Source organism: Colobus angolensis, unplaced genomic scaffold (genome assembly GCF_000951035.1).
Source record: "Colobus angolensis palliatus isolate OR3802 unplaced genomic scaffold, Cang.pa_1.0 Scaffold254, whole genome shotgun sequence".
Lineage (NCBI taxonomy): Eukaryota > Metazoa > Chordata > Mammalia > Primates > Cercopithecidae > Colobus > Colobus angolensis.
In genome coordinates, this window is record NW_012115755.1 from 1307973 (window position 1) to 1332166 (window position 24194).

The 24194-nt window shown below is 52.9% G+C and overlaps 1 protein-coding gene across 4 annotated transcripts; it reads right to left on the reverse strand.

Annotated features, from left to right (window-relative positions):
* Positions 1-907: 907 nt before the first annotated feature.
* Positions 908-11190, reverse strand: SNCB (synuclein, beta). Of its 4 annotated transcripts, XM_011946840.1 has the most exons (7): positions 10916-11185; positions 10446-10601; positions 10185-10314; positions 7372-7413; positions 7055-7173; positions 1914-2003; positions 908-1543 (listed from the first exon to the last, which is right to left on the reverse strand). In XM_011946840.1, the coding sequence occupies exons 3-7, from the start codon at positions 10303-10305 to the stop codon at positions 1511-1513; spliced, it is 405 nt and encodes a 134-aa protein (XP_011802230.1). In that variant the 5' UTR covers positions 10306-10314; positions 10446-10601; positions 10916-11185; the 3' UTR covers positions 908-1510. The 4 variants fall into 4 exon arrangements, with proteins under 4 accessions (XP_011802230.1, XP_011802229.1, XP_011802231.1 ...); XM_011946839.1 differs by lacking the exon at positions 10446-10601 and having other exon boundaries at positions 10916-11190; XM_011946841.1 differs by lacking the exon at positions 7372-7413.
* Between the last annotated feature and the right edge of the window lie 13004 nt (positions 11191-24194).

Sequence of the window (24194 nt, forward strand, 5' to 3'; positions counted from 1 at the left end):
CAAGGCCTCTGCGGCGAGAGGGCAGGGGCGGGGCCTCGCGCAGGGAGTGCCTGTGCCAATAAAGGCAGCGCATGGGGGGGCGGTGCCTCTGCGCGGAGCCAGCAGTATCTCCGCCTCCATCTGTCTCGCTCTAAGGCGGTGTTGGGGGCCCCCTAGTGCAGATCCTGATCTGCTCAAGGCTCCCAGGCGGCATCCCAGACCTTTGCAGGCCCTCGCCCACCTCAAACTTTCGGCCTCAAACATTCCGGCGCCTTCGTCGGGGTGGGAGGGTGGAGCACTGGAGGCCAGGGGCAGTTGCTCATTTCCCCTCCCCTTAGACAGGTTTTTCTGCGCTGGGCAGGTATGCGCGGGGCTTTGTGCGTGTCCACGTTCTGGAGTGGGAGAGGTCTTTCAGCGCTCGAATGGGAGCGCACTGGTCTGCACGTGTTGGCCAGCGTGCGTGCACGCGTGTTTGCACGCTTGCGCGGCCAGAGTGCGCACGCTCGGGTTCGCGCACTTGGACCCATGGACAGGCACGCGGGGTCCGCACGTGAGTGGGTATCGGTGCGCCTGCGCTGCCTGTGCGGCCAGATGTGAGCCCTTCCGCCCCAACACTGCGGCGGCATGGGGCTTCCCTAGATCCTGCACTCCCAGCTGGCACTTTAGGGACTAGCAGGCGGCGCCCGAGGCCACCTTCCCGCCTCCCAGCCAACTGCGTGTCCCAGCCCCGGGGGCACCCTCCCCGACCTGCCATCCGGGGGACAGAGTAGGAGATGGAGACACGAAGCCAGAGGTGGCCAGTCTTGTACCTCGGCTGTGTGTGCCAGACCCCGAAGAGCGCAGAGGGGCAGACTGGGACCTGGAACACCCGCCGCCATGTGCCGCCCCTACCCGGCGCCCAGCCCAGCCCTGCCCGTGCGGCGCCGGCTACAGACAGATTAGCTTTATTCATGGACTCGCGGGGGGCGGCCGGGCCCACCCGCCCGGGACACGCTCACACGGGGGGATGGGGACTCTCCATGCCACAATCACAACACACGACGCCCGCGTTCGGACCGGGCCGGCTGGGGGCGGTGGGAGGGGGGACATGGCACAGCCTGGCTCCTGGTTTTGGTTAAAAAAAAATGTTCTCGGGGTTAATGGGAGTGGGGCGGGGTGCTCTGAGGCTGCCCGGGGTCCCCTTGGAGAGCCACTGTCGGGGATTGGGGAGGAGCCGTCGCTTCGGATCTTCGTTTAAAAACACATAGAACATGCTACATCCGCGCAGACGCTGGACGGGAGGAGGCAACACTGGAGGGGCGAGGCTCCCAGCCGCGGCCGCAGCCCGGGCCCTGTCCACGCCCCAGGGTTGGACGTGGGCGGGTAGGACAGACAGATGGACAGACACTAACACAGGCTCGGAGGAGGTTGCCTCAGAGCGGAAGGAAGATCTCGTGACTGGGGAGAAGGAGTCAAAGGACAGCCCTGGCTCTAGGGGGCGGGGCAGGGACAGGGACAGAATTGTGCTGCTGGTGGGGGCTGTCCTGGGCCCCTACGCCTCTGGCTCATACTCCTGATATTCCTCCTGCATCACAGGGATGGGGGTGAAGTAGAGAAGAGCAAAAGGGAGGAGGAGTTGGAGACCAAATGGCCAAGCCCTGGCCCAATAACCCTCTCCCTCAAGGAGGAATAGTACCTTCCCCTTTTCCTGGGCAGGGGAGGAGCCTGGAAGTTGGGAACAGCAGAGAATTCCTGGGCAGGGGTTCCTGGGGCCCAGCGCTAGACCCTATCTGCCCTCTCCTCCCTGCTCCCACCTCCTGGGGCCTGGGTTCTAGAAGAAGGGTGTCAAACTCCCTGGCCCAACCATCTCATGCCAGGGATGTCCCACCCCAGCTAGGGACGGCAGCAATCATCCTGGATTCCCAAAGTCCCACCCAGCCCTGCTGCCCCCTCACCTGGGGTGGATCCTCATAACTCTCCCCTTCTGGCTCCATCAGGGGCTCAATCAGCGGTTCCTCAGCAGCTTCCTGGGCCACTTCCTCTGGCTGTGGGCAGAGAAGGGCAGGGCTGGTGAGGACAGCCAGGATGCCCCCCAAATTCCCACACTGGTAAGCTTTGGGCTGGTTGGAGTGGGGAAAGCTAGGGTGGGTTGGCAGAGCAAGGATAATTTCTAATTCAGTTGTTTATTTGGAATGCCTTGGAAGTGGGAGGGAGGTGAAGGGGGAAATTCCCCTGAATCACAGTTGAAGTGACAGTGTGGAGTGGGAGCTGGCTCTCCACAGTGCTCCCCCCATGCATGGCGGCCTCTGCACTTCCATCATTTGGATACTCAGTCACCAGCTTATGCCTCATCCTTTGTGTCAGACTCTGTGCTGGGCATCGGGACCCCAGAGATAACCCTGGGGGTTCCCCTGGGCTGAAGGGAGCTGGAGGCTCAGCGACAGGGCTGGGCAGGGGCTCTGAGCCATTCCCCGCTACCTTCCACTCATCCCTCCCCCAGGCCCTGTGTGGCCTCATTTCTTCAGCTGTTGCTATTTTAAGATAAGCTGGAAGCCACAGCTCCTGGTGTTGCTTGGATGTGTGAGCTAAGACTCTCCCCTCCCCACTGCGTCTGCTGCCCAGACAGGCGCAGACCAGCGGGCATGCATGTGGGTAGGCTGCCAGACACATGGCCAGACACCTGCAGGCGACCACATGTATGTGAACAAACACGGGACTGAGCTGGCTGCACACACAAGCACACGCGATAGCCTGGGATCCATGTACAACCTGTGCAGGGCCTCTTGTGGGCTGGCACACACCTGGGATCCAGGAGCAATGGTGTCGAGGAAAGCCTGCCCTGACCATATCTGCACCCTGGGTGTCCCAGTCCCATCCAGGCAGCGTCAGCTCCTTCACATTACCTGTCTAGGTGGGCCCTGTGGGCACGTGAGTTTCCAGCTCCTGACCTGGCTCATTTCCCCACTGCACAGATGGGTATGCCAAGGCCTAGGAGGTGGGGAAACGTTATTTTGCCCCCAAGTCACCCAGCTATGACCAGAACCCAGGGATGGAATGTAGTGTTTAAAATGCCAGCTTGATAGCTGGGCACTGTGGCGCATGCCTGTAGTCCCAGCTACTTGGGAAGCTGAGGCAGGAGAATAGCTTGAACCCGGGAGGCGGAGGTTGTAGTGAGCCAAGATCGCACACTCCAGCCTAGGTAACAGAGTGAGAATCCATCTCAAAAAAGCCAGCTTGAGCACATTGTTTGGAAACAACCCAAATGTCCAACATGAGAAGAACGGATGTGTGCCTTGTGAGCTAATGACACAATGGAATACTACACAACAAGAATGAAGAGCAACAATGCATACAAGAGCAGGGCTGAGTCTCACAAACTTCCTGATGAATGGAGGAAGCCAGATACAGAATAGAAGAGCATGGACTTCATGATAACATTTTTTTGTTTGTTTGTTTTTGAGACAGAGTCTTGCTCTGCGGCCCAGGCTGGTGTGCAGTGGTGCGATCTCTGCTCACCGCAACCTCCGCCTCCTGGGTTCAAGTGATTCTCCTGCCTCAGCCTCCCAAGTTGCTGGGATTACAGGCATGTGCCACCGTGTCTGGCTAATTTTTGTATTTTTAGTAGAGATGGGGTTTCGCCATGTTGGCCAGGCTGTTCTCAAACTCGTGACCTCAGGTGACCTTCCCACCTCGGCCTCCCAAAGTGCTGGGATTACAGGCATAAGCCACTGCACCCAGCCTCATGATAACATTTACAGTAAGTCAAGAAACACCCACCTAATTTTGTGCTGATAGAAGCCAGGAAGCAAGGCCAGGAACAGTGGCTCATGCCTGTTATACCACTCCCAGCATTTTGGGAGGCTGAGGTGGGCAGATCACATGAGGTCAGGAGTTTGAGACTAGCCTGGCCAACATGGTGAAACCCCGTCTCTACTGAAAATACAAAAATTAGCCAGGCGTGGTGGTGCACGCCCGTAGTCTCAGTTACTCAGGAGGCTGAGGCAGGAGCATCGCTTGAACCCAGGAGGTAGAGGTTTCAGTGAGCTGAGATTGTGCCAGTGCACTCCAGCCTGGGCAACAGAGTGAGACTCCATCTAAAAAAAAGTCAGAAAGCAGTTCCCCTTGGAGGGGGATAGGCAGGGCCAGGACTAATGGGAGGTGGGTGAGGCTCCTGGAGTGCAGACGTCAGGGAGGCCTGGCCTCCCTCTCCTGGCCGTGCAAGTGAGACTCCATGAGTGAGTGCCCCAGATACCTCTTTTGTCTCCCCCTAGTCCTGACCCTGGGGATAGGAACTGGAAGGGGTCACAAGGTGGGGTCCTGGGGGATAATGTTCTGTCTCGAGCTGGCTGCTGGTTACAAGGAGAGTTCCCCTTGTGAACATTTCATGGAGCTGCCAGTTTTCCGCATGTACATTGTACTTCAATAAAAAGTTCACTTAAAAAAAATCCCATAGCCTGTAATCCCAGATACTTGGAGGGCTGAGGCAGGAGGATTGCTTGAGCCCAGGAGTTCAAGATTAGCCTGGGCAACATAGCAGGACCCCATCTCAGAAAACAAACAAACAACCCCAGCCTGGCCACTTGGTAGCTACCTGGCATCAGGCAAGTGATTTTGCTTCTAATCTCAGCAGCCTTGCATGGGAAACGAGGCTGGTGAGGATTCCATGATGATGGATGGAAAGCAAGCTTGAAGCAGAGAGTCTCAGAAATGCAGACCCAGGGTGTGCATGAGTCCCCCCATGCTGCTGGTGGCCCAAGGGGCTGTTGTCTGGTTTATAACTCTGCGATCTTGGGCTCCCTTGGGAGGGTAGCCTTGAGGCATCAACAAGCACCAGTAGGAGAAAGGTGACCAGACAGAAATGATTCTGTTCAACCACCCACATCACAAACAGCCTTGGGGCTGACAGAGAGGCTGAATCTGCCTCTCTTTTGCACCCCAGCTCACAGCACTAGGTCTGGCCCTGTGCCATCACCAAGCAACTCCAGTGACATGGCCTGAGCTTATCCTCCTGACCACCTTATGAGGGAGGCAGGCAGGAACTGGGGTCTTGGGCAAGTGACTTCACTTCTCTAAACCTCAGTCTCTTTATCTGTAAGATGGGCTGGTTATGGTGCCATATAGGTACATTGTGAAGAGTCAATGAGTTAGTTGATGTAAAACATCTAGGACAGTGCCTGTTCATGAAAGAGATCAATGAATGGGAGTGATTATTGGTAACATGATTATAAGAAATGGGAAGTCATGGCCAGGTGCAGTGGCTCATGCTTGTAATCCCAGCACTTTGGGAGGCCAAGGCAGGTGGATCACCTGAGGCCAGGAGTTCGAGACCAGCCTGGCCAACATGGTGAAACTCCGTCTCTACTAAAAACACAAAAAATTAGCCGGGCTAATTACGGGTAGCGGGTGCCCGTAATCCCAGCAACTTGGGAAGCTGAGGCAGGAGAATCTCTAGAATCCAGGAGGCGGAGGTCGTGCCATTGCACTCCAGCCTGGGCAACAAGAGCAAAATTCCATCTCAAAAACAAATAAATAAATAAAAATAAGAGACAGGGCTTGAACTAGAACTTCTGAGTCAAGACCCTGACTTCCAACAGTGGAAGGAACCACCTATGCAAAACGGCAGGAGTGGAGGGCAGCATGGGGTCTCCCACAGCCTGGTGGTTGCACTCACGCTGAACGCACACTGGTCACCCAAAGCAAACGCTGCAGAAGGAGCCCCCATCCCCATGGAGGCAGGGTCTGCACATGTCCATGGACAGGCACAGAGCGTCCACAGCTAATGCCTGCACACACATGTCATGGGGTCCACTTCCAGGCACACCTGTGCTCACAGGATCCCCTGCAGGCAAACACAGACTGCTTGCGTGATCACGTGGCCACAATCTCTTGCGGGGCACTCACATTATGCAAACCCAGCTCTTTATATCCATAGTTCTCATAATATGCTCCCTGGAATTGCAGCATCAACATCACCTGTTACATCACCAGTAACATCACCTGGGTACTTGTTAGAAATGTGATCCTCCAGCCCCACCTCAGACCTACTAAATCAGAAATTGTAAGGATGGGGCCAATGATCTGTATTTTAACCCAGCCTCTTGGTGATTGATACACACTCAAGCTTTGAGAATCTCTAATCTATATTATCTCTAATCTGCATAAGAGTCCTATTGTGTTCACTCACATTTTACAAGCGAACTATCAGGTTTAGAGACATGGTGGGACCTGCCCAGGGTCACGCAGCCGGGAAGTAGTGGAGTTAGGATTCAAATCCAGCTGAGGTTAGGGGTCGGTGGGTTCAGAGCTCACAACTCTTAATCCCCTTTTATCAGGGGGTCCTAGTAGGGGGATCTGTCTCCGTGCACACATAAGTGGCCCCCAGGAAACACAACTACACAGATCACATCCACCCCAGCACAGCTCCCACCTGCTCCAACCTGCCTCAGGGCCTTGGTACTTGCTGTTCCTATGGCCTGAAATTTGCTTGCCACACATCTCAAGGCTGCCTCTTTTATTCCTTGGGTGTCAGCTCAAATGGTTCCTCCTCAGAGAAGCCTTCCCAGCTAAAACAGCCCTCTCACCCCTTGCCTGTCTGTCCCATCGCCCTCTCTGTCTTTTCTCTGTAGCACTTATCCCCGCGGAAAGCAGCCTGCCTGCTGGCTTGCGTTTTACTATCTTCTCCCACTACAATGTCAGCTGCAGGAACGCAGGAACCTATTCACTGCGGCAGCCTCTACAACAATTCCTCTCTGGCATGGATATTTGTTGAATGAAAAGAAATGAATGAACAATCATTGACACATGCAGACGTGGCCAGTAGTCATCTGGGTCACTCTGGCAAGCAGGATACACCCAGACAGCCAGGTCTGGGGGTCCCCATCACTGAGAGCATCACACATCACACCCATGCACGCCTTTATTCAGATGCATTCTGAGCTGAGTCTAGCAAGGTACTGCAGGATGGGAGGCAAAGTAGCTTGTGTTCCATGCTGGTGGCAGGATTGTGGGGGTGGGGATGGTGACAGGTTTATTTGTGTGCCTGGTGTGTGTGTGTGTGTGTGTGTGTGTGCATGTGTGGGTCAGGAGGATCGCTTACCTTCAGATCAGTGGGGAATTCCTCCCTCTTCACCAGGCCTGTGGCTGCTGCGATGTTCCCTGCCCCAGAGAACACAGCTCCTCCCAGATGTGAGGCCTGTTCCTTGGTTTTTTCAGCCACTGGAGCAGGGAGGGGTTGAGGAAGGGGTTTGGGAGCAAGGGGGAACCATCGATGCCCCACCTTGTATCCCGGGACCTGCCCTTCCCACAGTGCATTCCCGCAGAAGCCTTGGGGGTCTCCCCCGCCCCTGCCCTCTTTCCCGGCCAGATCACCGGCCTAAGTGAGAGAAGGGGCTGGTGCCAGGGCTGGGCTGGTACCTGAAGCCACACCTTGTACCACACCTTCTCGGGTCTTGCTTCCTGCCGGGAGAAAAAGCGGCACATTTAAGGGCTCTGTGCTGAGGGAACAGAAACTCCAGCACAGCATGGTGATGACAAAGTGGGCATCCGTCACTGCCTCCTTGGGTCCCCACATCCTACAACCTGCACCCCCATGTTAACCCCCCTCTTATCACTGCACTGGGCCCCCACACCTCTGTCTGCAGGAGTTGCAGTTCTCTCTTGCCTGATGCGATACTCCACCCCTCTAGTGGATGTTGGCTGAGGGCCAGTGCTGTGTAAGGTCCTCTGCCTGCCCCGTTGCACTTCACTTTTCCCCAGCCCTGGGAGGCGGGTGCTGTTATTGTCCCCGTTTCACAGATGGAAGCTCAGTGTGGGTTCCGCCACTAGGAAGTGGCTGAACTGACATTCAAGTTCCGGCCTTTCTGACCCTAAAACTTCAGCTACCAACCACTCTAACAGCATGTAGCCCAGGATGGGAGGCAGGTGGGGGGTGGGAGTAGGGGTGAAGCTGGGAGGCGACAAAGCTATATATTTTGAAAGGTTCCCCTCGTGCCCAATGCACCACTGCCCACAGCCCACTGCCCCATTCCATTTCCTTTAAAGATTCTCTTCTCCTAACAAGGGTGCAAACCCCTTCTTCTGGCCAAAGTAGGGGTGTCAGGCTCAGGGTGGGTCTAAAGGTGATGTGCAGATTGTGACTGGTACCCATGGCATTGGCTGGGACTTACTAGGAGGGTAGCAACTTGGTCACATCAAAATGGCTGGGGGCTGCTAGGAAGGCCAGAGGGCCTGACCTGGGCTGGAGGATGAGAGCCAGAAAGGGGGCGGGGAGTATCTCGTCTGACAATGTGGCAACACAGAAAACAGTGATGGAGCCAGAACTGGGTGTCTAGGCAGGCTGAGCCTGGCAGGCGGTTGGGGTGAGAGGCTGGCATGGGAAGACAGGGTTCTCAGGGCGACGGCCAACCAGCACCCAGAAACAGGAGGGGCAGGCTGCATGCTCCCCTTTCACTCCTCCCACAAAACATCAGTTTCCACCTACTCTGTGCCAGGCCCTGGACCAATCTCTCACTGTGTGAAGTGGGTAAGAGAAGAACAGATTCAGTTCTTGGACCTCAAGGAACTGAGGGGAGGTCTTCCAGCCTCCAAGGACTGTGTGAGGAGGGAAGGGACACTGCCTGGGCCTTGAGAAATGGGGAGCAGATGGACATCAGAAAGGAAATTGCAGAGGGTATCCCAGGCCCAGGGACCCACTTAGACAAGGCAGAGCAATGTGCTTTCAGGACAGTCCATGTGCCAGGAGCCATGGATGTGGTGGGAAATGTAAACTGAGGCAGGACCGTGAAGGGCACTGAATGCCAGGGTACAGGGAGCCAAGGCTTTAACTTGTAGGAACTGGGGTCCATCAGGGGCTCCCAGGCAGAGGGAGGAACAGGAAGTGCCAATCTAAGGGGAAGAGCAGTATGGCTTGGAGGGGCTGAGTCTATTATCAGAGAGACAATGTCAGGGAGCCAGAGGCCAGCAGGAATGAAAGACCTTGGGGAGCAGGCAGGAGAGAGGCCAGAGCTGGTATCAAGCAGACATGCAATTTAGCCTTCTCTCGGTCTCCATTGCCACCGCCCTCGTCCCTGCCACCCTCATCCTGTGGCTTTACCATCTCCCATCAGACCTCTCTGCAGTTGTTCTGTCCCCAGAGGCCCAAGTGACCTTTCTAAACTAATCACATCATGGCAGTCCCTTGCTTACAATCTCTCATGGCCATGATAACAACGTTTTGCCCTGGCCTGCAAAGGGCCCTCGTGAACTGTCTCCTGCCCATCACTCTGACCTCACCTCCTACCACTGCTTCCTGCCTTGCCCCCAGCTCACCCCAGGGCCTTTACACCTGGCTTTTCTGCAGCCCTGCCCCCTCTTACTACTCAGGGATGAGGCATTCTCTTCGGGGAGCCACTGGATGTCAACTCGCACTACTGAAATGCTCTGTATCACAATCAGGAGAGCAGGAACCCTTCTTTCCTGTTCATTGTGAAACCCCAGCATTCGCAGGAGGCCTGGCACATAATAAGTGGACACAAAATATTTTTCAAATGGCCACAATCCAAATATGCTATGACCCTGGGCAAGTTATCCAACCCTGGCCTTTCTCCTGATACCAGCGGGTGGTTGCAAGGAAAGCGGAAGGGGAGGAGAGATGGCAATGGTAAGACCACAGGAGTGGTGATGCAGGCGGACCTGGAACGCAACTCAACTTGGCCTTGGAGGTGCTGGAGGGAGGCGCCACAAGGGGAGGGATGGGGCTTCCGACTCTATAAAGCTCGGTTCAAACCCCAGTTTCAGCATTTACCAGCTGGGTGACCTTGGGCAAGGTACTTAGACCTCTGGGAAGCCCAGTTTCCCTTATCTGTAGAATGGGCTGGAGCATTAAATGAGGAAATGGATGTTATGACATTTTACCCAGTACTTGGCATACAGCAAGTGTTCAACACCAGATAACTAGTAATAATGATAATAAGGATAAGAAAAAGGAGGTTCTCTGTTTTCATCACTGCACTGGTCCCTGGCCTTTCAGCTGGAGCTCCCCCTCATCAGCCGGCCCCGTGTCCCCATTTCCGGATACAGACCCAGGCTTCTATGGGCTGGCTATGTCCCCCGTGACCCCTGCTGACCCCGCCCCATCTGCTGACTCATATTCTCCTGCCCAGAACCCCCCTTCCCGGGACCCGGGCCCAGCTCTACACTCTTGGGGGATCCCCAGCTCTGCAGCCCCAGAAACCCCGCCCCTTGCCCACCGACGTAGAGGACGCCCTCCTTGGTCTTTTCCGCCGCCTCGGTGACCCCCTGCTTGGTTTTCTCCGCGGCTGCCACAACGCCCTCCTTGGCCATGGACAGGCCCTTCATGAACACGTCCATCCTGGCGACCTGGGGAGGGCGATACACGGGCACCGGTGCTCTAGCCCCGCACCCTTCCGAGGGACGTGGGTCCCCTCCTCCTCCCGAGACCGCAGCGCCCTTCTGGACCCTGAGCCCCCTCCCGCTTTCCCCCATCCCACCCCACTCCCCAGTGCGAAGCCTCAGGGCCGCGGAGAGTCCTAGCGTCCTTGAAACCCGGGGATGCGGGAGGGGCCACCGCCTCTGTTATCCGGGCCCTGCAACCTGCAGCCCCGTGGAACCGGAGTGCTGGTTCGGCGCGAAGATCCAGGACCCGCCTGTACACGCACGGCAGAGTCACACGGTCATGCACACAAACATACACCATGGACAAGCTCACGTGCACACACAGGACACGCAGACGCTCCAACGCGCGCGAACACCCCGACCCACACAGGCGCGGACACACGTCCCCACAGCCTCCCGGGCAGCTGCAAACACCGGAGCATACTCACATACTCCCGGGTGCACACTGACGTGCATCCCCCGGACCCCCCTCCATTTTCCATCCCCTTCCCCAGCTCCCTGCTGCCGCCTCAGTCCCCTCTCCACCCTCATCCCGTTCCCCATCCCTGGCGCGCGGCCGCCTCACCTGGATGCGGGGCCGGGGCTGGGGATGGAGCGGTGGCTGCGGCGGGCGGACGCGGGGGCTCCGCTAGGCCGGGCCGGGGTGGACTAGGGGCCGGAGCGGGGATAGGGCCGGGGTCAGCCGCCTGGGTATCGGGTCCTGAGCAGGAGCGCAGCAGTGCCCGGGTCTCGGGTGCGTCGCCAGCCACCGCTAGATCCTCCCGCCCTACGAGCTCGCGCGCTCCGGCTCCGGCTCTGGCGCTGCGGCAGCTCTGAGCTCAGCACCCCGCTGGCGGCCGCGCCGCCCCCTCGGCCTGACTGACAGGGGGCGGGGAGGGTGACTGCGCGTAGCCGATGAGCCTCCCGGGGCGGGCCCGGGACGCGCCCCTGGGGGCCCCGGCCGTGAGACTCTCGTAGTCTGTTGGGAGGCCGAGGAGGGGGACAATGCGGCGTGCGAAGAGTGGGGAAGAAATCACGCGATTGGATTTGGAGTTCTGCTGGACTCGAATCTCAGCTGTGCTTTTTATTAACCATGGGACCTTGAGCTACTTGGCTCTCCTTTCTGAATGACAGTTTCCTCCTCTGTAAAACAGGAATGGTTAATTCAACGAATGTTTACTGAGCGCTTAGACAAGTGGTGCAGGTTCAAGGCTGGAGGCAGTGGAAAAGGAAAACAAGGTTCCTGATCTGGGGAAGCTTACCATGGGGGTGTTTGTACGTGTGTGTGTGTTCGTGTGCTCAGCGGAGGAAGACAGGACAGAAAATAAACGGATAAACATCGAAAGCAACAAAGTCATTACAGCTTGTAAGTTGTGAAGGTAACAGTGATGTAACATGGGGACTAGAGGAGGGGTGCTTGAGACAGGGTGGTCAGGGAAAGCCTCCACCAGCAGGTGAATTGTAGAGACTCCAGAGAGGCACCATGGGTGAGGACAAGATCCATAGAAAGTGCAAATGCAAAGGCCCCAAAGCAGTACTGTGCTGACAAAAGACAGCGCAGCTGTAGAGCCAGGATGGAGGGAGGTGAAAAAAACCACATTTTTGTGTGCTTATGGTGGGGACTGTCAAAATGATCACAGAATGCCAGGCACACAGTAGGCCCTCAGTTGGTGCTATGATAGAATTATGCCCAAGAAGCTGTAGTATCCCAGAGGAAAGGGACTCTGACAGCTTAGGGGAGTCAGGAAAGGACATAAAAAGAGGTGACATCTGAACTGTGGCCTGGTAGGAAGGGGAACACTTCATCTAGCAGACTAGGGAGAAAGAGAATTTTTGGCTATGGGTACAGCATGAGCAAAGGCACTGTGGCCAGGAATGCAGGGTGTGTAAGTGACAGGTAATTAGGTAAGGGGGCCACCAGCAGCCAGACTGCAAAAAAAAAAAAAAAAAAAAAAAAAAAAAAAAAAAAAGAAAAAACCCAACGAACCAACCAAACAAAAAACGTTCACAGGCCGCTGGTAGAACTGCAAATTGGCGCAGACATTTTGGAAGACAATTTGGCAGTGTTTACCAAAAGCATAAATGCATGCGCCTTTGGAGCCAACAGCTCCCCTTCCAGGAATTGATCCCGTGTGACTCTAGTCATACATGCACACAAAGATATCTGTGCAAGGATTCACTGTAGCATGCTTTTTTGTAGCGAAAAACTGAAAATGATCTAAATGATCACTTGTACAGGACTGGCTAGCTAACTGTGGCATGTCCACCCAGTGCAGTGCCACACTATGGTTGGGAAAGATGAGCTAGACCCATGTGTGCTGACATGGGAGTGTGCCAAGATGCGGTGTTAAGTGGGAGAAGCAAGGTGCCAAACTGCAATGTGTGGAATGAGCCAATTTTGATACAAAGGGAATTATATTTTATGTATAAGTATTTATAATTTTCTATGTGTCAAATATATATTATATACTAGCATATACATACTTATCACATACTATATACATTATACACAGACACTTTATATATAAACATACACATATTTATGGCTAGATATACAATTCTTTTTTCTTTTTCTTTTTTTGAGATAGAGTCTCCCTCTGTCACCCAGACTAGAGTGCAGTGGTGCAATCTTGGGTCACTGCAACCTCCACCTCTAGGGTTCAAGCAATTCTCCTGCCTCAGCCTCCCAAGTAGCTGGGATTACAGGCATGTGCTACCACACCTGGCTAATTTTTGTATTTTTAGTAGAGACAAGTTTTCACCATATTGGCCAGGCTGGTCTCGAACTACTGACCTCAAGTGATCTGCCCTCCTAGGCCTCCCAAAGTGCTGGGATTATAGGCATGAGCCACCTCACCTGGCCACACATCTGTAATAATTTCTGAAAAAACTGTTAAAGGGCGTTGCACCTAGGAAATGGGACTGAGAGGGTTCCGGGAAGGAAGTTTCACATTCCATTGCCTTCCTTCCTTGTGCTGTTTGATTATTTTCCCTTGGATAGTATTTTACTTGTATTATTTTAAGAACTAGCGGCTGGGGCCGGGCGCGGTGGCTCAAGCCTGTAATCCCAGCACTTTGGGAGGCCGAGACGGGCGGATCACGAGGTCAGGAGATCGAGACCATCCTGGCCTACACGGTGAAACCCCATCTCTACTCTAAAGATACAAAAAAATTAGCCCGGCATGGTGGCGGGTGCCTGTAGTCCCAGCTACTCGGGAGGCTGAGGCAGGAGAATGGCGTGAACCCAGGAGGCAGAGCTTGCAATGAGACGAGATCGTGCCACCGCACTCCAGCCTGGGCGACAGAGCAAGACTCCATAACAAAAAAAAAAAAAAAAGAACTAGCATAGAGGATACCTGTAATTATTTTTGGTCTGTCAGCATCAGAATTCCCCCTTCCCATGTTTAAAGGGGTCCCCCACCTTCTGAGGCAGAACCCACCTTCCCCTCTGAGAGATGACCATGCCAAATAATTGCTTTCTCAGTCTTCCTTGCAACCAGGACACGTGACTGACAGGTGCAGCTCCAGACTTAGGACCTGAAGCTAGTCCCAGGAAGCAGCAGGGAAGGAGGCGGGGGTGTGTTCTGGTGTGGAAAAGTGGTGGTGGCAGCTCCTGCCAAGGATCATTGGCAGCAGTGACACTCACTGTGGGAGTGTCCAACACCAACAGGACAAGCTGCACTGTCCATGCCCAGCCATGGTGTTGGGATTCTTCATGGGTCTGCCTGGTAGTGGGATTTGGGGCATCATTTCAGGCTGTGTGGTCATCAATGTGGATTTTCTAGCTATCCTGGAGATTATTTGAGCTGTCCAGTATTTTTTTTTTTAAGAGATAAGGCTTCACTGAATCACCCAGGCTGGAGTACAGTGGCACATCGGCACATCAATCATAGCTTACTGCAGCCTCGAACTCCTGGTCTCAAGCGCTTCTCCCATCTCAGCCCCTTCAGTAGGTGAGACTACAGGTGCATGACACCATGCCTGACTAATTTAACAAATATTTATTATTTGTTTGTGATTTACTTATTTTTTGTAGAGATGGGGTATTTGTGATTTACTTATTTTTTGTAGAGATGGGGTATTTGTTTGTCATTTACTTATTTATTTTTTGTAGAGATGGAATCTCACTAGGTGGCCCAGGCTGGTCTCGAACTGCTGGCCTCAAACTGCTGGCCTCAAGTGATCCTCCCACCTCAGCCTCCCAAAGTGCTGGGATTACAGGTATGAGCCATTGCACCTGGCCCATGAGCTGCCCAATATTTAATAAACTCCTTATCTGCTTAAATCACCCAGAAGTGATTTCTGTGGCTTGGGATTAAGAACTCCTGATGCCAGAGTATGAGATAAAGAAAGATGAAGGAGGATAGAGGAGCGGGGGAAAGAGGAAGGGAGAAAGAAGATGAAATGAAGCGTATCTGAACTTCAGATCACAGGAAACGGGAAGTCACTGAAGGACTTTAAGCACAAGAGACCTAATGAGATTTACATTTTATGGGGCCAAATGGAGATGGGTTGGAGGAGGATAAAACTGGCTGTAGAAAGATCAGTAGGAGGCTGGGGCAGACTCCAGAGGAGGGAAAAGGACGCCTGAATTACAGAAGCCCCGGTGGGTCTGGAGGAGGGCTGGAGCAGGGCTGGAAGGAGAGATGTGAATATCACTTGGGAGTAACTTATTAGGTGTTACGGGAGAGGGAGAAGGACAAGTCGAGGAAGATTCCTAGGTTTCTGGGTTGGACAATGGAGTGAGTGATGCTGCTGCAAAATGAAATAGGCATGAGGGGGTGGAGCAGCTTGGTGGGAGATGATGATGAGCTTGCCTGGGGGAATGATAGACAAGCTGGAGGAGGTGTCCAGCAGATAATAGAGTATCTGAGCCCAGAGCTCAGGAAAGCACTCCAGGCTGGTTTCAGGTGCAAATTTGAGCCACAGTGTACTCAGAATTCTTTAACAAATGACACAAATGGCTCTCCAAGGTTGGGGCGGGAGAAGGGCAGGTGGGAAGGAATACCTACATTTGTAGTTGCCAATGTCCGTGGGGTAAAATATACCCACCATAGCTGATTCCAAGCTGTCAGTGTGATGTCACTGAACAGAAAACTGGTTCAGTTATCTAGAATTTTCATGATACAGATAACGTAGATAAAAATAACCTTAAGAGCACAGATAATAGTAAAATAACTAGGAAGTTATGCGTTTTGAGTATTATCTATGTTTTTAACATAATTTAACTATAACTTTATATAATTTAATTTTTAACAATGTCATGGCTTTAACAACTGGCGCACACAATTCCTGAAGTTTTCTTTTTCTTTCTTTTTTTTTGATACGGAGTCTTGCTGTGACGCCCAGGCTGGAGTGCAGTGGTGCGACCTCGGCTCACCACAACCTCTGCCTCCTGGGTTCAAGGGATTCTCCCGCCTCAGCCTCCCAAGTAGCTGGGATTACAGGGGCCCGCCACCACACCTGGCTAATTTTTGTATTTTTAGTAGAGACGGGGTTTCACCATGTTGGCCAGGCTGATCTCAAACTCCTGACCTCAGGTGATCCACCCACCTTGGCCTCCCAAAGTGCTGGGATTACAGGCTGAGCCACCATGCCCAGCCCAATTCCTGAAGTTTTAACAATTGTTCTTGTGAGCCAAGTGAGATCAGTGCCCCACTGGGTTTGAAGTCATTAGCATAGAGGTGGTGGCTGGAGTCACAGGGCTGAGTGTGATCCTCCAGGGGTGCATAGAGAGTAAAAAGAAGAGAGTGCCCAGAACAGACTCCTGAGATGCTACAAACTTCAGGGGTGGCCAGAAGCAGAGTAACCTGGAGAAAGACTGAGAAGGCCCTGGCAGTGAGAAAGAAAGAGAAGCTAAAGAGAGTGCACAGAGACCTTGGGGATAGCTATTGACTAGATAAATGCTAGAGGGAGACTGAAGGAGACCAGCAGTGGAGAGTCTGCGATGGATGGGCAGCAAGTGGGTAGTTGGGAAGCTGAATAGCAGTGAGCCCAAAGAAGGAAGGGGCAGCAGGGGACAGCTTGCAGGAGAAAGTGACATTCAAGCTGGGTTTTGAAAGATGAGAAGGACCTTACAGGTGGTGGTAACCATTCCCAGCAAGGGATCTAGCAGGTGGGAAAGTCCAGCGTGTCAAGGTAACAGAAAATAGGTTAAATTCTGAGTCAGGCAGGAAGTTCGTTTGGCTGCTAGCACAGAAGCTTAGGCAAAGCAGGCATTTGTTCTTTCACTTAAACAAGTTCAGTGGTGGGCAGTCCACAGGTGGTGTGATGACTTCACAGTTATCAGGAACTGAGACTCCTACATTTCTGGTGTACCATTCTTAGTACATGAATTTCATCCAAATGGCCCAAGATGGCTGCTGCAGCTCCTGCCATCATGTCAATGCAGACAGCAGGAAGAGGGGAGGGGAGGGTAAAAAGAATACCTGCCAGTTGTCTCTTTCTTTCTTTCTTTCTTTCTTCTTTTTTTCCTTTGAGAAGGAGTCTAGCTCTGTTGCCCAGGCCTGAGTGCAGTGCTGTGATGTTGGCTCACTGCAGCCTCCGCCTCCCGGGTTCAAGCGATTCTCCTGCCTCAGCCTCCTGAGTAGCTGGAACCACGGGCACATGCCACCATGCCCAGATAATTTTTGTATTTTTAGTAGAGACAGAGTTTCACCATGTTCGCTAGGCTGGTCTTGAACTCCTGACCTCAGGTGATCTGCCCGCCTCAGCTTCCCAAAGTGCTGGGATTACAGGCATGAGCCACTGTTCCTGGCTAGATTCACCAATTATTAACATTTGCTACATTTTTGTCTCTTGCTCCATATGTGCTTCCCTCAGAAGAAGCGGGCATGGATACTGGGTCACCACTTTCTAGCAGGATGGATCCTTTCCCCCGCCACATACCCCTACCACCCTTTAGAGCATGGGGTGGCAAAGCTCGGGCTCATGGGCCTCCAGTGGCCAGTCCCTAAACCTGCAAGTCCTCAGGACTTCTCACTGTTTTTGTTCTCTCTTTCTGCAGGAAATGGGCCTTTCCATTCTTTTCTTCCTCTCCCCTTCCTAGGAATGTACTCTGGAAGCTTCTCGGAAGGGAACATGACAAAAGGTGGGAAAGGTTTTAGAGAAAATCCTAGTTGCAGCAGCTGGAGCAGAGAGTTCTCTTAAGCGGATCCTGGGGATCCCAGCCCCACCTGAGTTCTACAAATATCCAGATGTGCCTTTGTAACTGTGTGTGTGGCGCCTGGCAGATTAAACATTTAGCAACATTTCTGCTGTCCAGAGGCCTCAGAGTCCTGCAGGGCAGGCAGGACGGGAAGCTGAGAACAGGGAGGGGAATGGGGGACATTTACTGAACATCTACAATGCCAAGTACTCCATCCATTATGTCACGACGTCCTCACAGCAATCCTTCAAAGCAGGCATTTTCATTCCTATTTTACAGATAAGGGAATTGATACCCAGAGAGGGAAAGTCACTGGCCTTTGTTCTTTTCAATCAGTTTTCCCTGAGTGCCTACCCAGTGCCAATATCATTCCAGGTACAGGAGCTGCAGCAGGAAATAAGACCAATGAAGCCCTTGCCCCTCTGGAACTCAGCATTCTAGTAGGATGGGCAGACAATTCACAAGTAGTAACCACAAAAGATGTTTCCACTGTGTTGCTCTTGTAAAAGTCATCAGCGACACTCACTTTGCTAAATCTATTGACCAATCCTCCCTGCTCCCTCTGACTTCTGAGTACTTCCCATAAACCAGATGCTGTTGTAGGCCCTGGGGACACAGCTGTGAACAAGAGAGGCCTTGAGGGCTGGGCATGGTGGCTCATGCCTGTAAGCCCAGCACTTTGGGAGGCCAAGATGGGTGGATTACCTATGGTCAGGAGTTCAAGACCAGACTGGCCAACGTGACGAAACTCTGTCTCTACTAAAAACACAAAAATTATCCAGGTGTGGTGATGTGCACCTGTAATTCCAGCTACTCTGGAGGCTGAGGGAGGAGAATCGCTTGAACCCGGGAGGCGGAGGTTACAGTGGGCCGAGATCATGCCACTGCACTCCAGCCTGGGCAATAGAGCAAGACTCCATCTCAAAAAAATAAATAAATAAATAAATAAATAAATAAATAAATAAATAAATAAATAAATAAAATAAAAGGGCCTTGGGGACCTTGAGGAAGGCAAGTGATGAATAAAATAAATCAGTAAAATATATAGTGTGTCAGGAGGTGACAAATCCTGGGGGCAGTCAGGGAGGAGAAGCAGAGGAATTGCTGCACTGGGGCTGAGGGGTTGAACAGTCACATACGATGGGCAGGGATCGTCTCCCCTGAGAGACGCTAGGAAGTGAGGGGACAGCCTCTGGAAATCCTAAGGCAGGAGGTGGCTGGCACATCTGCAGATCTGCATGACTGAAGACCACCGTGGTCGCAGCAGAGGGAGGGAGAGAAGGGCTGGAGGGATGAGGGCCTTGTGGGCTCCTGCGCTGTGAGCAGAGGAGGGAGTGATCCAGATTTCATTTTAATGGCTGCTGTGTAGGGAGTAGGGAGTGGACTATTCCTGGGCAAGGGTGAAAGCTGGGGACCAGTTCAGAGGCCATCACCATCACACAGGCAGCATGACTGTCACTTGGGCTGGGATGGTGGCAATGGACACCAAGAGAAGTGGTTGGGTCATGGATGTTTTGAAAGGAGAACCGGTCATGGCATGTGCTAACACGTGAGAGACAGAGCCCCAACGTTTTCGGCTGAGCAGTTGGAAGGCTGGAGAAGACAGTTGGAAGAGCAAGTCTGGAGTGGGGCAGAGGAGGTGTCAGGCATTCAGCTTTGGACATGGTAGCTCTGAGATGCACATTAGATACCCAGATGGAGCTGTCGGGCAGGCAGTTGGATATGCTCTTCTGGATTTCTGGTGGTGGCTAAGCATGTCACCGTCTCAATGACATTCAATGCCCATTACTGGATAAGGGCATGAAACAGCAAGTACTGACAGAACAGAGAAGAGGTGCCAGGGCTGAGTCCTAGGGCCTTCTGATGCAAAGAGGAGAAACCATTTTGTTCACAGCTGTGCTTCCCAGAGCCTAAAATGGTGTCTGGCACAAAGTAATTGGTAGGTCATCATTTTTTGAATGAATAAATGAAATAAGTAGTGTTAAGCACTAAGAAAGAAATAGAACAGGATGATGAGTTTGAGGGCATGCGGGAGAGTGCTCTTCTCTAGATAGGGTAGCAGTCAGGGAAGGCCTCTTTGAGAAGGTGACATTTGAGCCAAGCCCAGAATGACAATGAGAAGTTCTGTAAAAAGTTGCTGAGAAAACTGGAAGTGCAAAGGCCCTGAGGCAGGAACAAATCTGGCCTTTTGGAGGCTCCATGTGCTCAGGGTATGGGAGGCTGGATCACCCAAGAACTTTGCAAGCCCAGGATCTGGACTTTGGATCACATCCTGGGTGTCCTGGAGGTTTTTTTTTTTTTTTTTTTTTTTTTAGATACGGTTTCACTCTGTTGCCCAGGCTGGAGTGCAATGGCGCGATCTTGGCTCACCACAACATCCACCTCCCCAATTCAAGCAATTCTCCTGCCTCAGCCTCCCAAGTAGCTAGGATTACAGGTGCCCGTCACCATGCCCAGCTAGTTTTTGTTGTTGTTGTTGTTTGTTTGTTTGTTTGCATTTTTAGTAGAGACAGCGTTTTACCATGTTGGCCAGGCTACTCTTGAACTCCTGACCTCAGGTGATCCACCTGCCTCAGCCTCCCAAAGTGCTGGGATTACAGGCGTGAGCCACCACACCTGGCCTTGGTTTTAAACAAAGAAGTTATGTGACCAGATTAATATTTTAAATGATCCCCCCGAGGAACCTGGAGAACTTTCTGTAGGAAAGCAGGAGTGGAAGCAAATGGAGTGTCAGGAAAGACTCATGTAGCAGCCAAAGTCATAGTCAGCTTCCCTGGGGTCAGGGGAGTCGGGAAGGAGAGGAATGGGCAGATTCAAGATATTTTAGGAACAGGATGGTAGGGCTGGGATTCAAGAGCCCCTGCTGGTTCAATCCTGACATGAAGATGTCCCCCATAGACAGACTTGGGAGGGCTCAGGGAGAGGCCAGGATGCCTGTAGGGCCAGGGGGTTGCTCTTAAGGTCTCTCCTTAGTCACGTCAATCCAAGATTCCAGCGGCTTCCCCAGGCTGGAAGCTGTGGGAGGTGGTGGGAAGGGGTGCTGTGGCTGGGAGGGCCGTTCCATGCTGGGCTCTGGGCCACAGTTGTAAGGTAGCTAAGACCATGCCTGGTACTGGGGGAGAGCCCTTCCTTCCTTTTTCTTCATCAGATCTAGATTCCTGGCCAGCACAGTGGCTCACACTCGTAATCCCAGCACTTTGGGAAGCAAAGGCAGGAGAATGGCTCACACCTGTAATCCCAGCACTTTGGGAAGCAAAGGCAGGAGAATCACTTGAACCCTCCCAGGCTGATCTGAGACTAGTCTGGGCCACATATTGAGACCCCATCTCTTTTTTTTTTAATTGAAAATTAGCCAGACATGGTAGTATGCACCTATAGTCCCAGTTCCTCAGAAGGCTGAGAAGGGAGAATGAACCGAGGAGTTTGAGGCTGCAGTGAGCTATGATCATGCCACTACACTCCAGCTTGGGCAACAGAGTGAGACCCTGTCTCAAAACAACAACAAAAAAATCTAGATTCGTGATCTCTTCCCAGCCTGGTCCTCCTCCAGTGCTCCCTCTGTCCAAATTTCTTCAATGCTCCTCCCACGGAGAGGGGGCAGTATGTCCCCTCCCTTGAATCTGGGCCTGTGACTCTAGTAGAATACAGTGGGTCTGATGTGGTGCCAGGTTTCAGGCCCAGGTCTTAAGAAACCGGCAGCTTCTGCTTCCTGTCTCCTGGGAGGCTTGCTCTGGGAACCCAGCCACCACGCCGTGAGGGAGCCAAGCAGCCACATGGAGAAGCCACGCAGAGCGATCCTGGCCAGCACCCCCAGCTGAGGCTCTGGCGGACAGCTGGCATCAGCTGCCCCACGTGTGAGTGAGCAGATGACTCCAGCCCTAACCTGTAAGCCACCCTAGCTGACTTCCCTTTGGAGGAGAGCTGGGCTGTCCCACATTGCAGGCTTGTGAGCATAGTAAATGATGATGATTGTTTTAAGCCACTAAGTTTGGGGTGGTTTGTTGTGCAGCAATAGATAAGTGGGACACAGTGCTTCACCCCTCCAGGGCCTACCAAATATCACTGAGTTTTCCTTCTACACACCCCTTGAATCTATCATCATCTCTCCATCTTCTCTGCCACCCCATCTGTCACCTGGACGACTACATTAGCATCCTAGTCAGTGTTTCCCCACATCTTCTTGCAGCCACAGGGGTCTGTTTCCTGCACAGCAATCCAGAGAACCTGCTGAAAAGCACATCTGATTGCCTCCCCAGCCGGTCTGCACACACTTGGAATGCTCAGTGGCTCCCCACTGCCCCTAGGATCAGGCTTACCCATTTCTTTCCCCCTTTGGCTTCGCCCACACTGGCTTGTCTTCTCGTCCACTGGTATTCCACATTCCCTTTGCCCCAGGGCATTTGCACATGCTGTTCCTACTCCCAGAGATGCCCTCCCCGACCCAGTTAATTATTTCCTATTATTTCTTGTTCATGCTTTAGGTCTCAGCTCAAATACTACCTCTCAGTGAGCTTCTTCCAACCCAGTGGTTCTTAAAACGAGGTACCTGACCAGCAGCATCTGGGAACTTGTTAGAAATACAAACATCCTGGGCCAGGCGCATTGGTTCACGCATGGAATCCCAGCACTTTGGGAGGCCAAGGTGGGCAGATTGCTTGAGTCCGGGTGTTCAAGACCAGCCTGGACAACATGGAGAAACCCTACCTCTACAAAACAAAACAAAACAAAACAAAACCAACAACAACAACAACAAAAACTAGCTGGGCATGGTGGTGCATGCCTGTAGTCCCAGCTAGTCGGGAGGCTGAGGTGGGCGAGTCACCTGAGCCGAGAAGTCAAGATGGCAGTGAACCGAGATGGCACCACTGCACTCCCACCTGGGCAGCTGGAGTGAGACCTTGCCTCAAAACAATATAAACAAATAAATAAAATGGAAACATCCTCAGGCCCAAGCCCAGAACTAAGGCGTCAGAAGTTCTGAGACAGGGCCCAACAGCGTGTGATGAGCAAGCTGTGCAGGTGATTCTGATATACACACCTGAGAACTGCTGTTCTGAAGCCCCCAGCTTGGATCGTGGACTTTTTAGGTTCTCCCATCCCTGAATCCCTTTCCTTCAGTGGGTTGTGTTTGTGATGAAACAGATTGTCTGATGGATGCATAATCTCATAAACCTGAGCGCAGAGCCCGCTTGTTTTTTGCTCATCACCGTAGCAGCACCTAACCCTGTGCCTAGCACATATGAGGGCTTAAGGATGTGGGTTGAGCAAATACTCAGCCTCTAGATGGTCATGAGCCGGGAGGAGCAGGGCCTTTTATACGTCTGATATCCTAAAAGTGCCCAAGGGGAGGATGCAAAACTTTAAAGGACCTGGGGAGGCTTCAGCCTCCACAGAAAAGGGGTCATTCAGAAGGCTGAGAAAGGTGTCCAAAGCTTCCCCGCCTTCCTTCCCTATTCCAGTCCCCACCCTCCCCAGCCTGGGAGAACCCTCAGCTGACTTCTGTTGAGCAGGAGCCAGGCCTTGTTCTATGGGTTCTATATCATGTAATACCCTCAACAAGCTTCTGAGTTGTGTATGATTAACATTCTCATTTTACAGATGGGGAAACTGACTCGATGAAGCGCAGGCTTGGCTGCAGTCAGGCTAGAATAAGGACTGGAACCCAGGCTGTGTGGCTGCGGCCCTGACCCTCACCATCCATGTCAGGCAGAGAACACTCAGGTGGGGCAGGAGGTAAGGTGGGGGCTGTAGGGAGCCTCATGTATCTCCAAAGGGACTAGGTGCCTATGAGGCAGTAGGTCAAGGAGGACCTTTCCAAATTCTCAAGAGAAACCAAAAATGTGAATCTTAGTATAAAATCCCCCATGTCTAAATGTTGGCAGATGATTAAACTTTTAAAAAACTCAGATGCCACTGGGTATGCTGGCTCATGCCGGTAATCCCAGCACTTTGGGAGGCTGAAATGGGAGGTCACTTGAGCCCAGGAGTTCGAGAGCAGCCTGGGCAACAGAGTGAGATCCCTTCATCTCTAGTCACAAAAATATTTTATTTAAAAACAAACAAACAAACAAACTCAGGTGCTTCCAGAGACCAGATGAATACCTGCTCTGACGCAAGGATGGGAATGGTGCCAGATGGCCCCACGGCCATGTCAGTGTCTCTGCTTCTGCCATCTGCAGGGCCGTCCACCTCACATTCTGGGGTCACCCTCCATGGGATGCAGACCTTGCTTTCCCTTCGGGCAGACTCCAAATATTGACCCTTACCTTCACGTCTTGGCCCCTACGGTGTGGGGCTGGGTAGGCTTGGTCACAGCTGCTTCCCCAGTCCCAGGCCTGCATGGAGAAGGCACTCACTAAATGTTTGCTGTTGAGGTAATCAGGCTGGCCTCTCTACCCCAAGGCACCATGGCCCCACCCTCTCCCCCGCCCCAGGTGGGCTGGGCAGGTGCTGGTGGGTTAAAAGCTGGTAGCTGGGGGCTTTTCAGATGCTGGGTCGGCTATGGAGCCTGAGCCGGGCATAGCTATTGCAGGCCTTGTGAGTGCCCCTGCCTTCCCCTCCTGGAGCAGGGGACGGGCAGGGTGGGCACAGGGACAGCCAGGGCCAGAGCTCACTACCCATCCTGACTCCTTTTTTTTCTGCTCAGGTGAGTGAAGCTAAGGGTGGAATCCAAGAGTGGGAGGAGGAGGAGGAGAAGAAGGAGGAGGAAGCAGCAGAG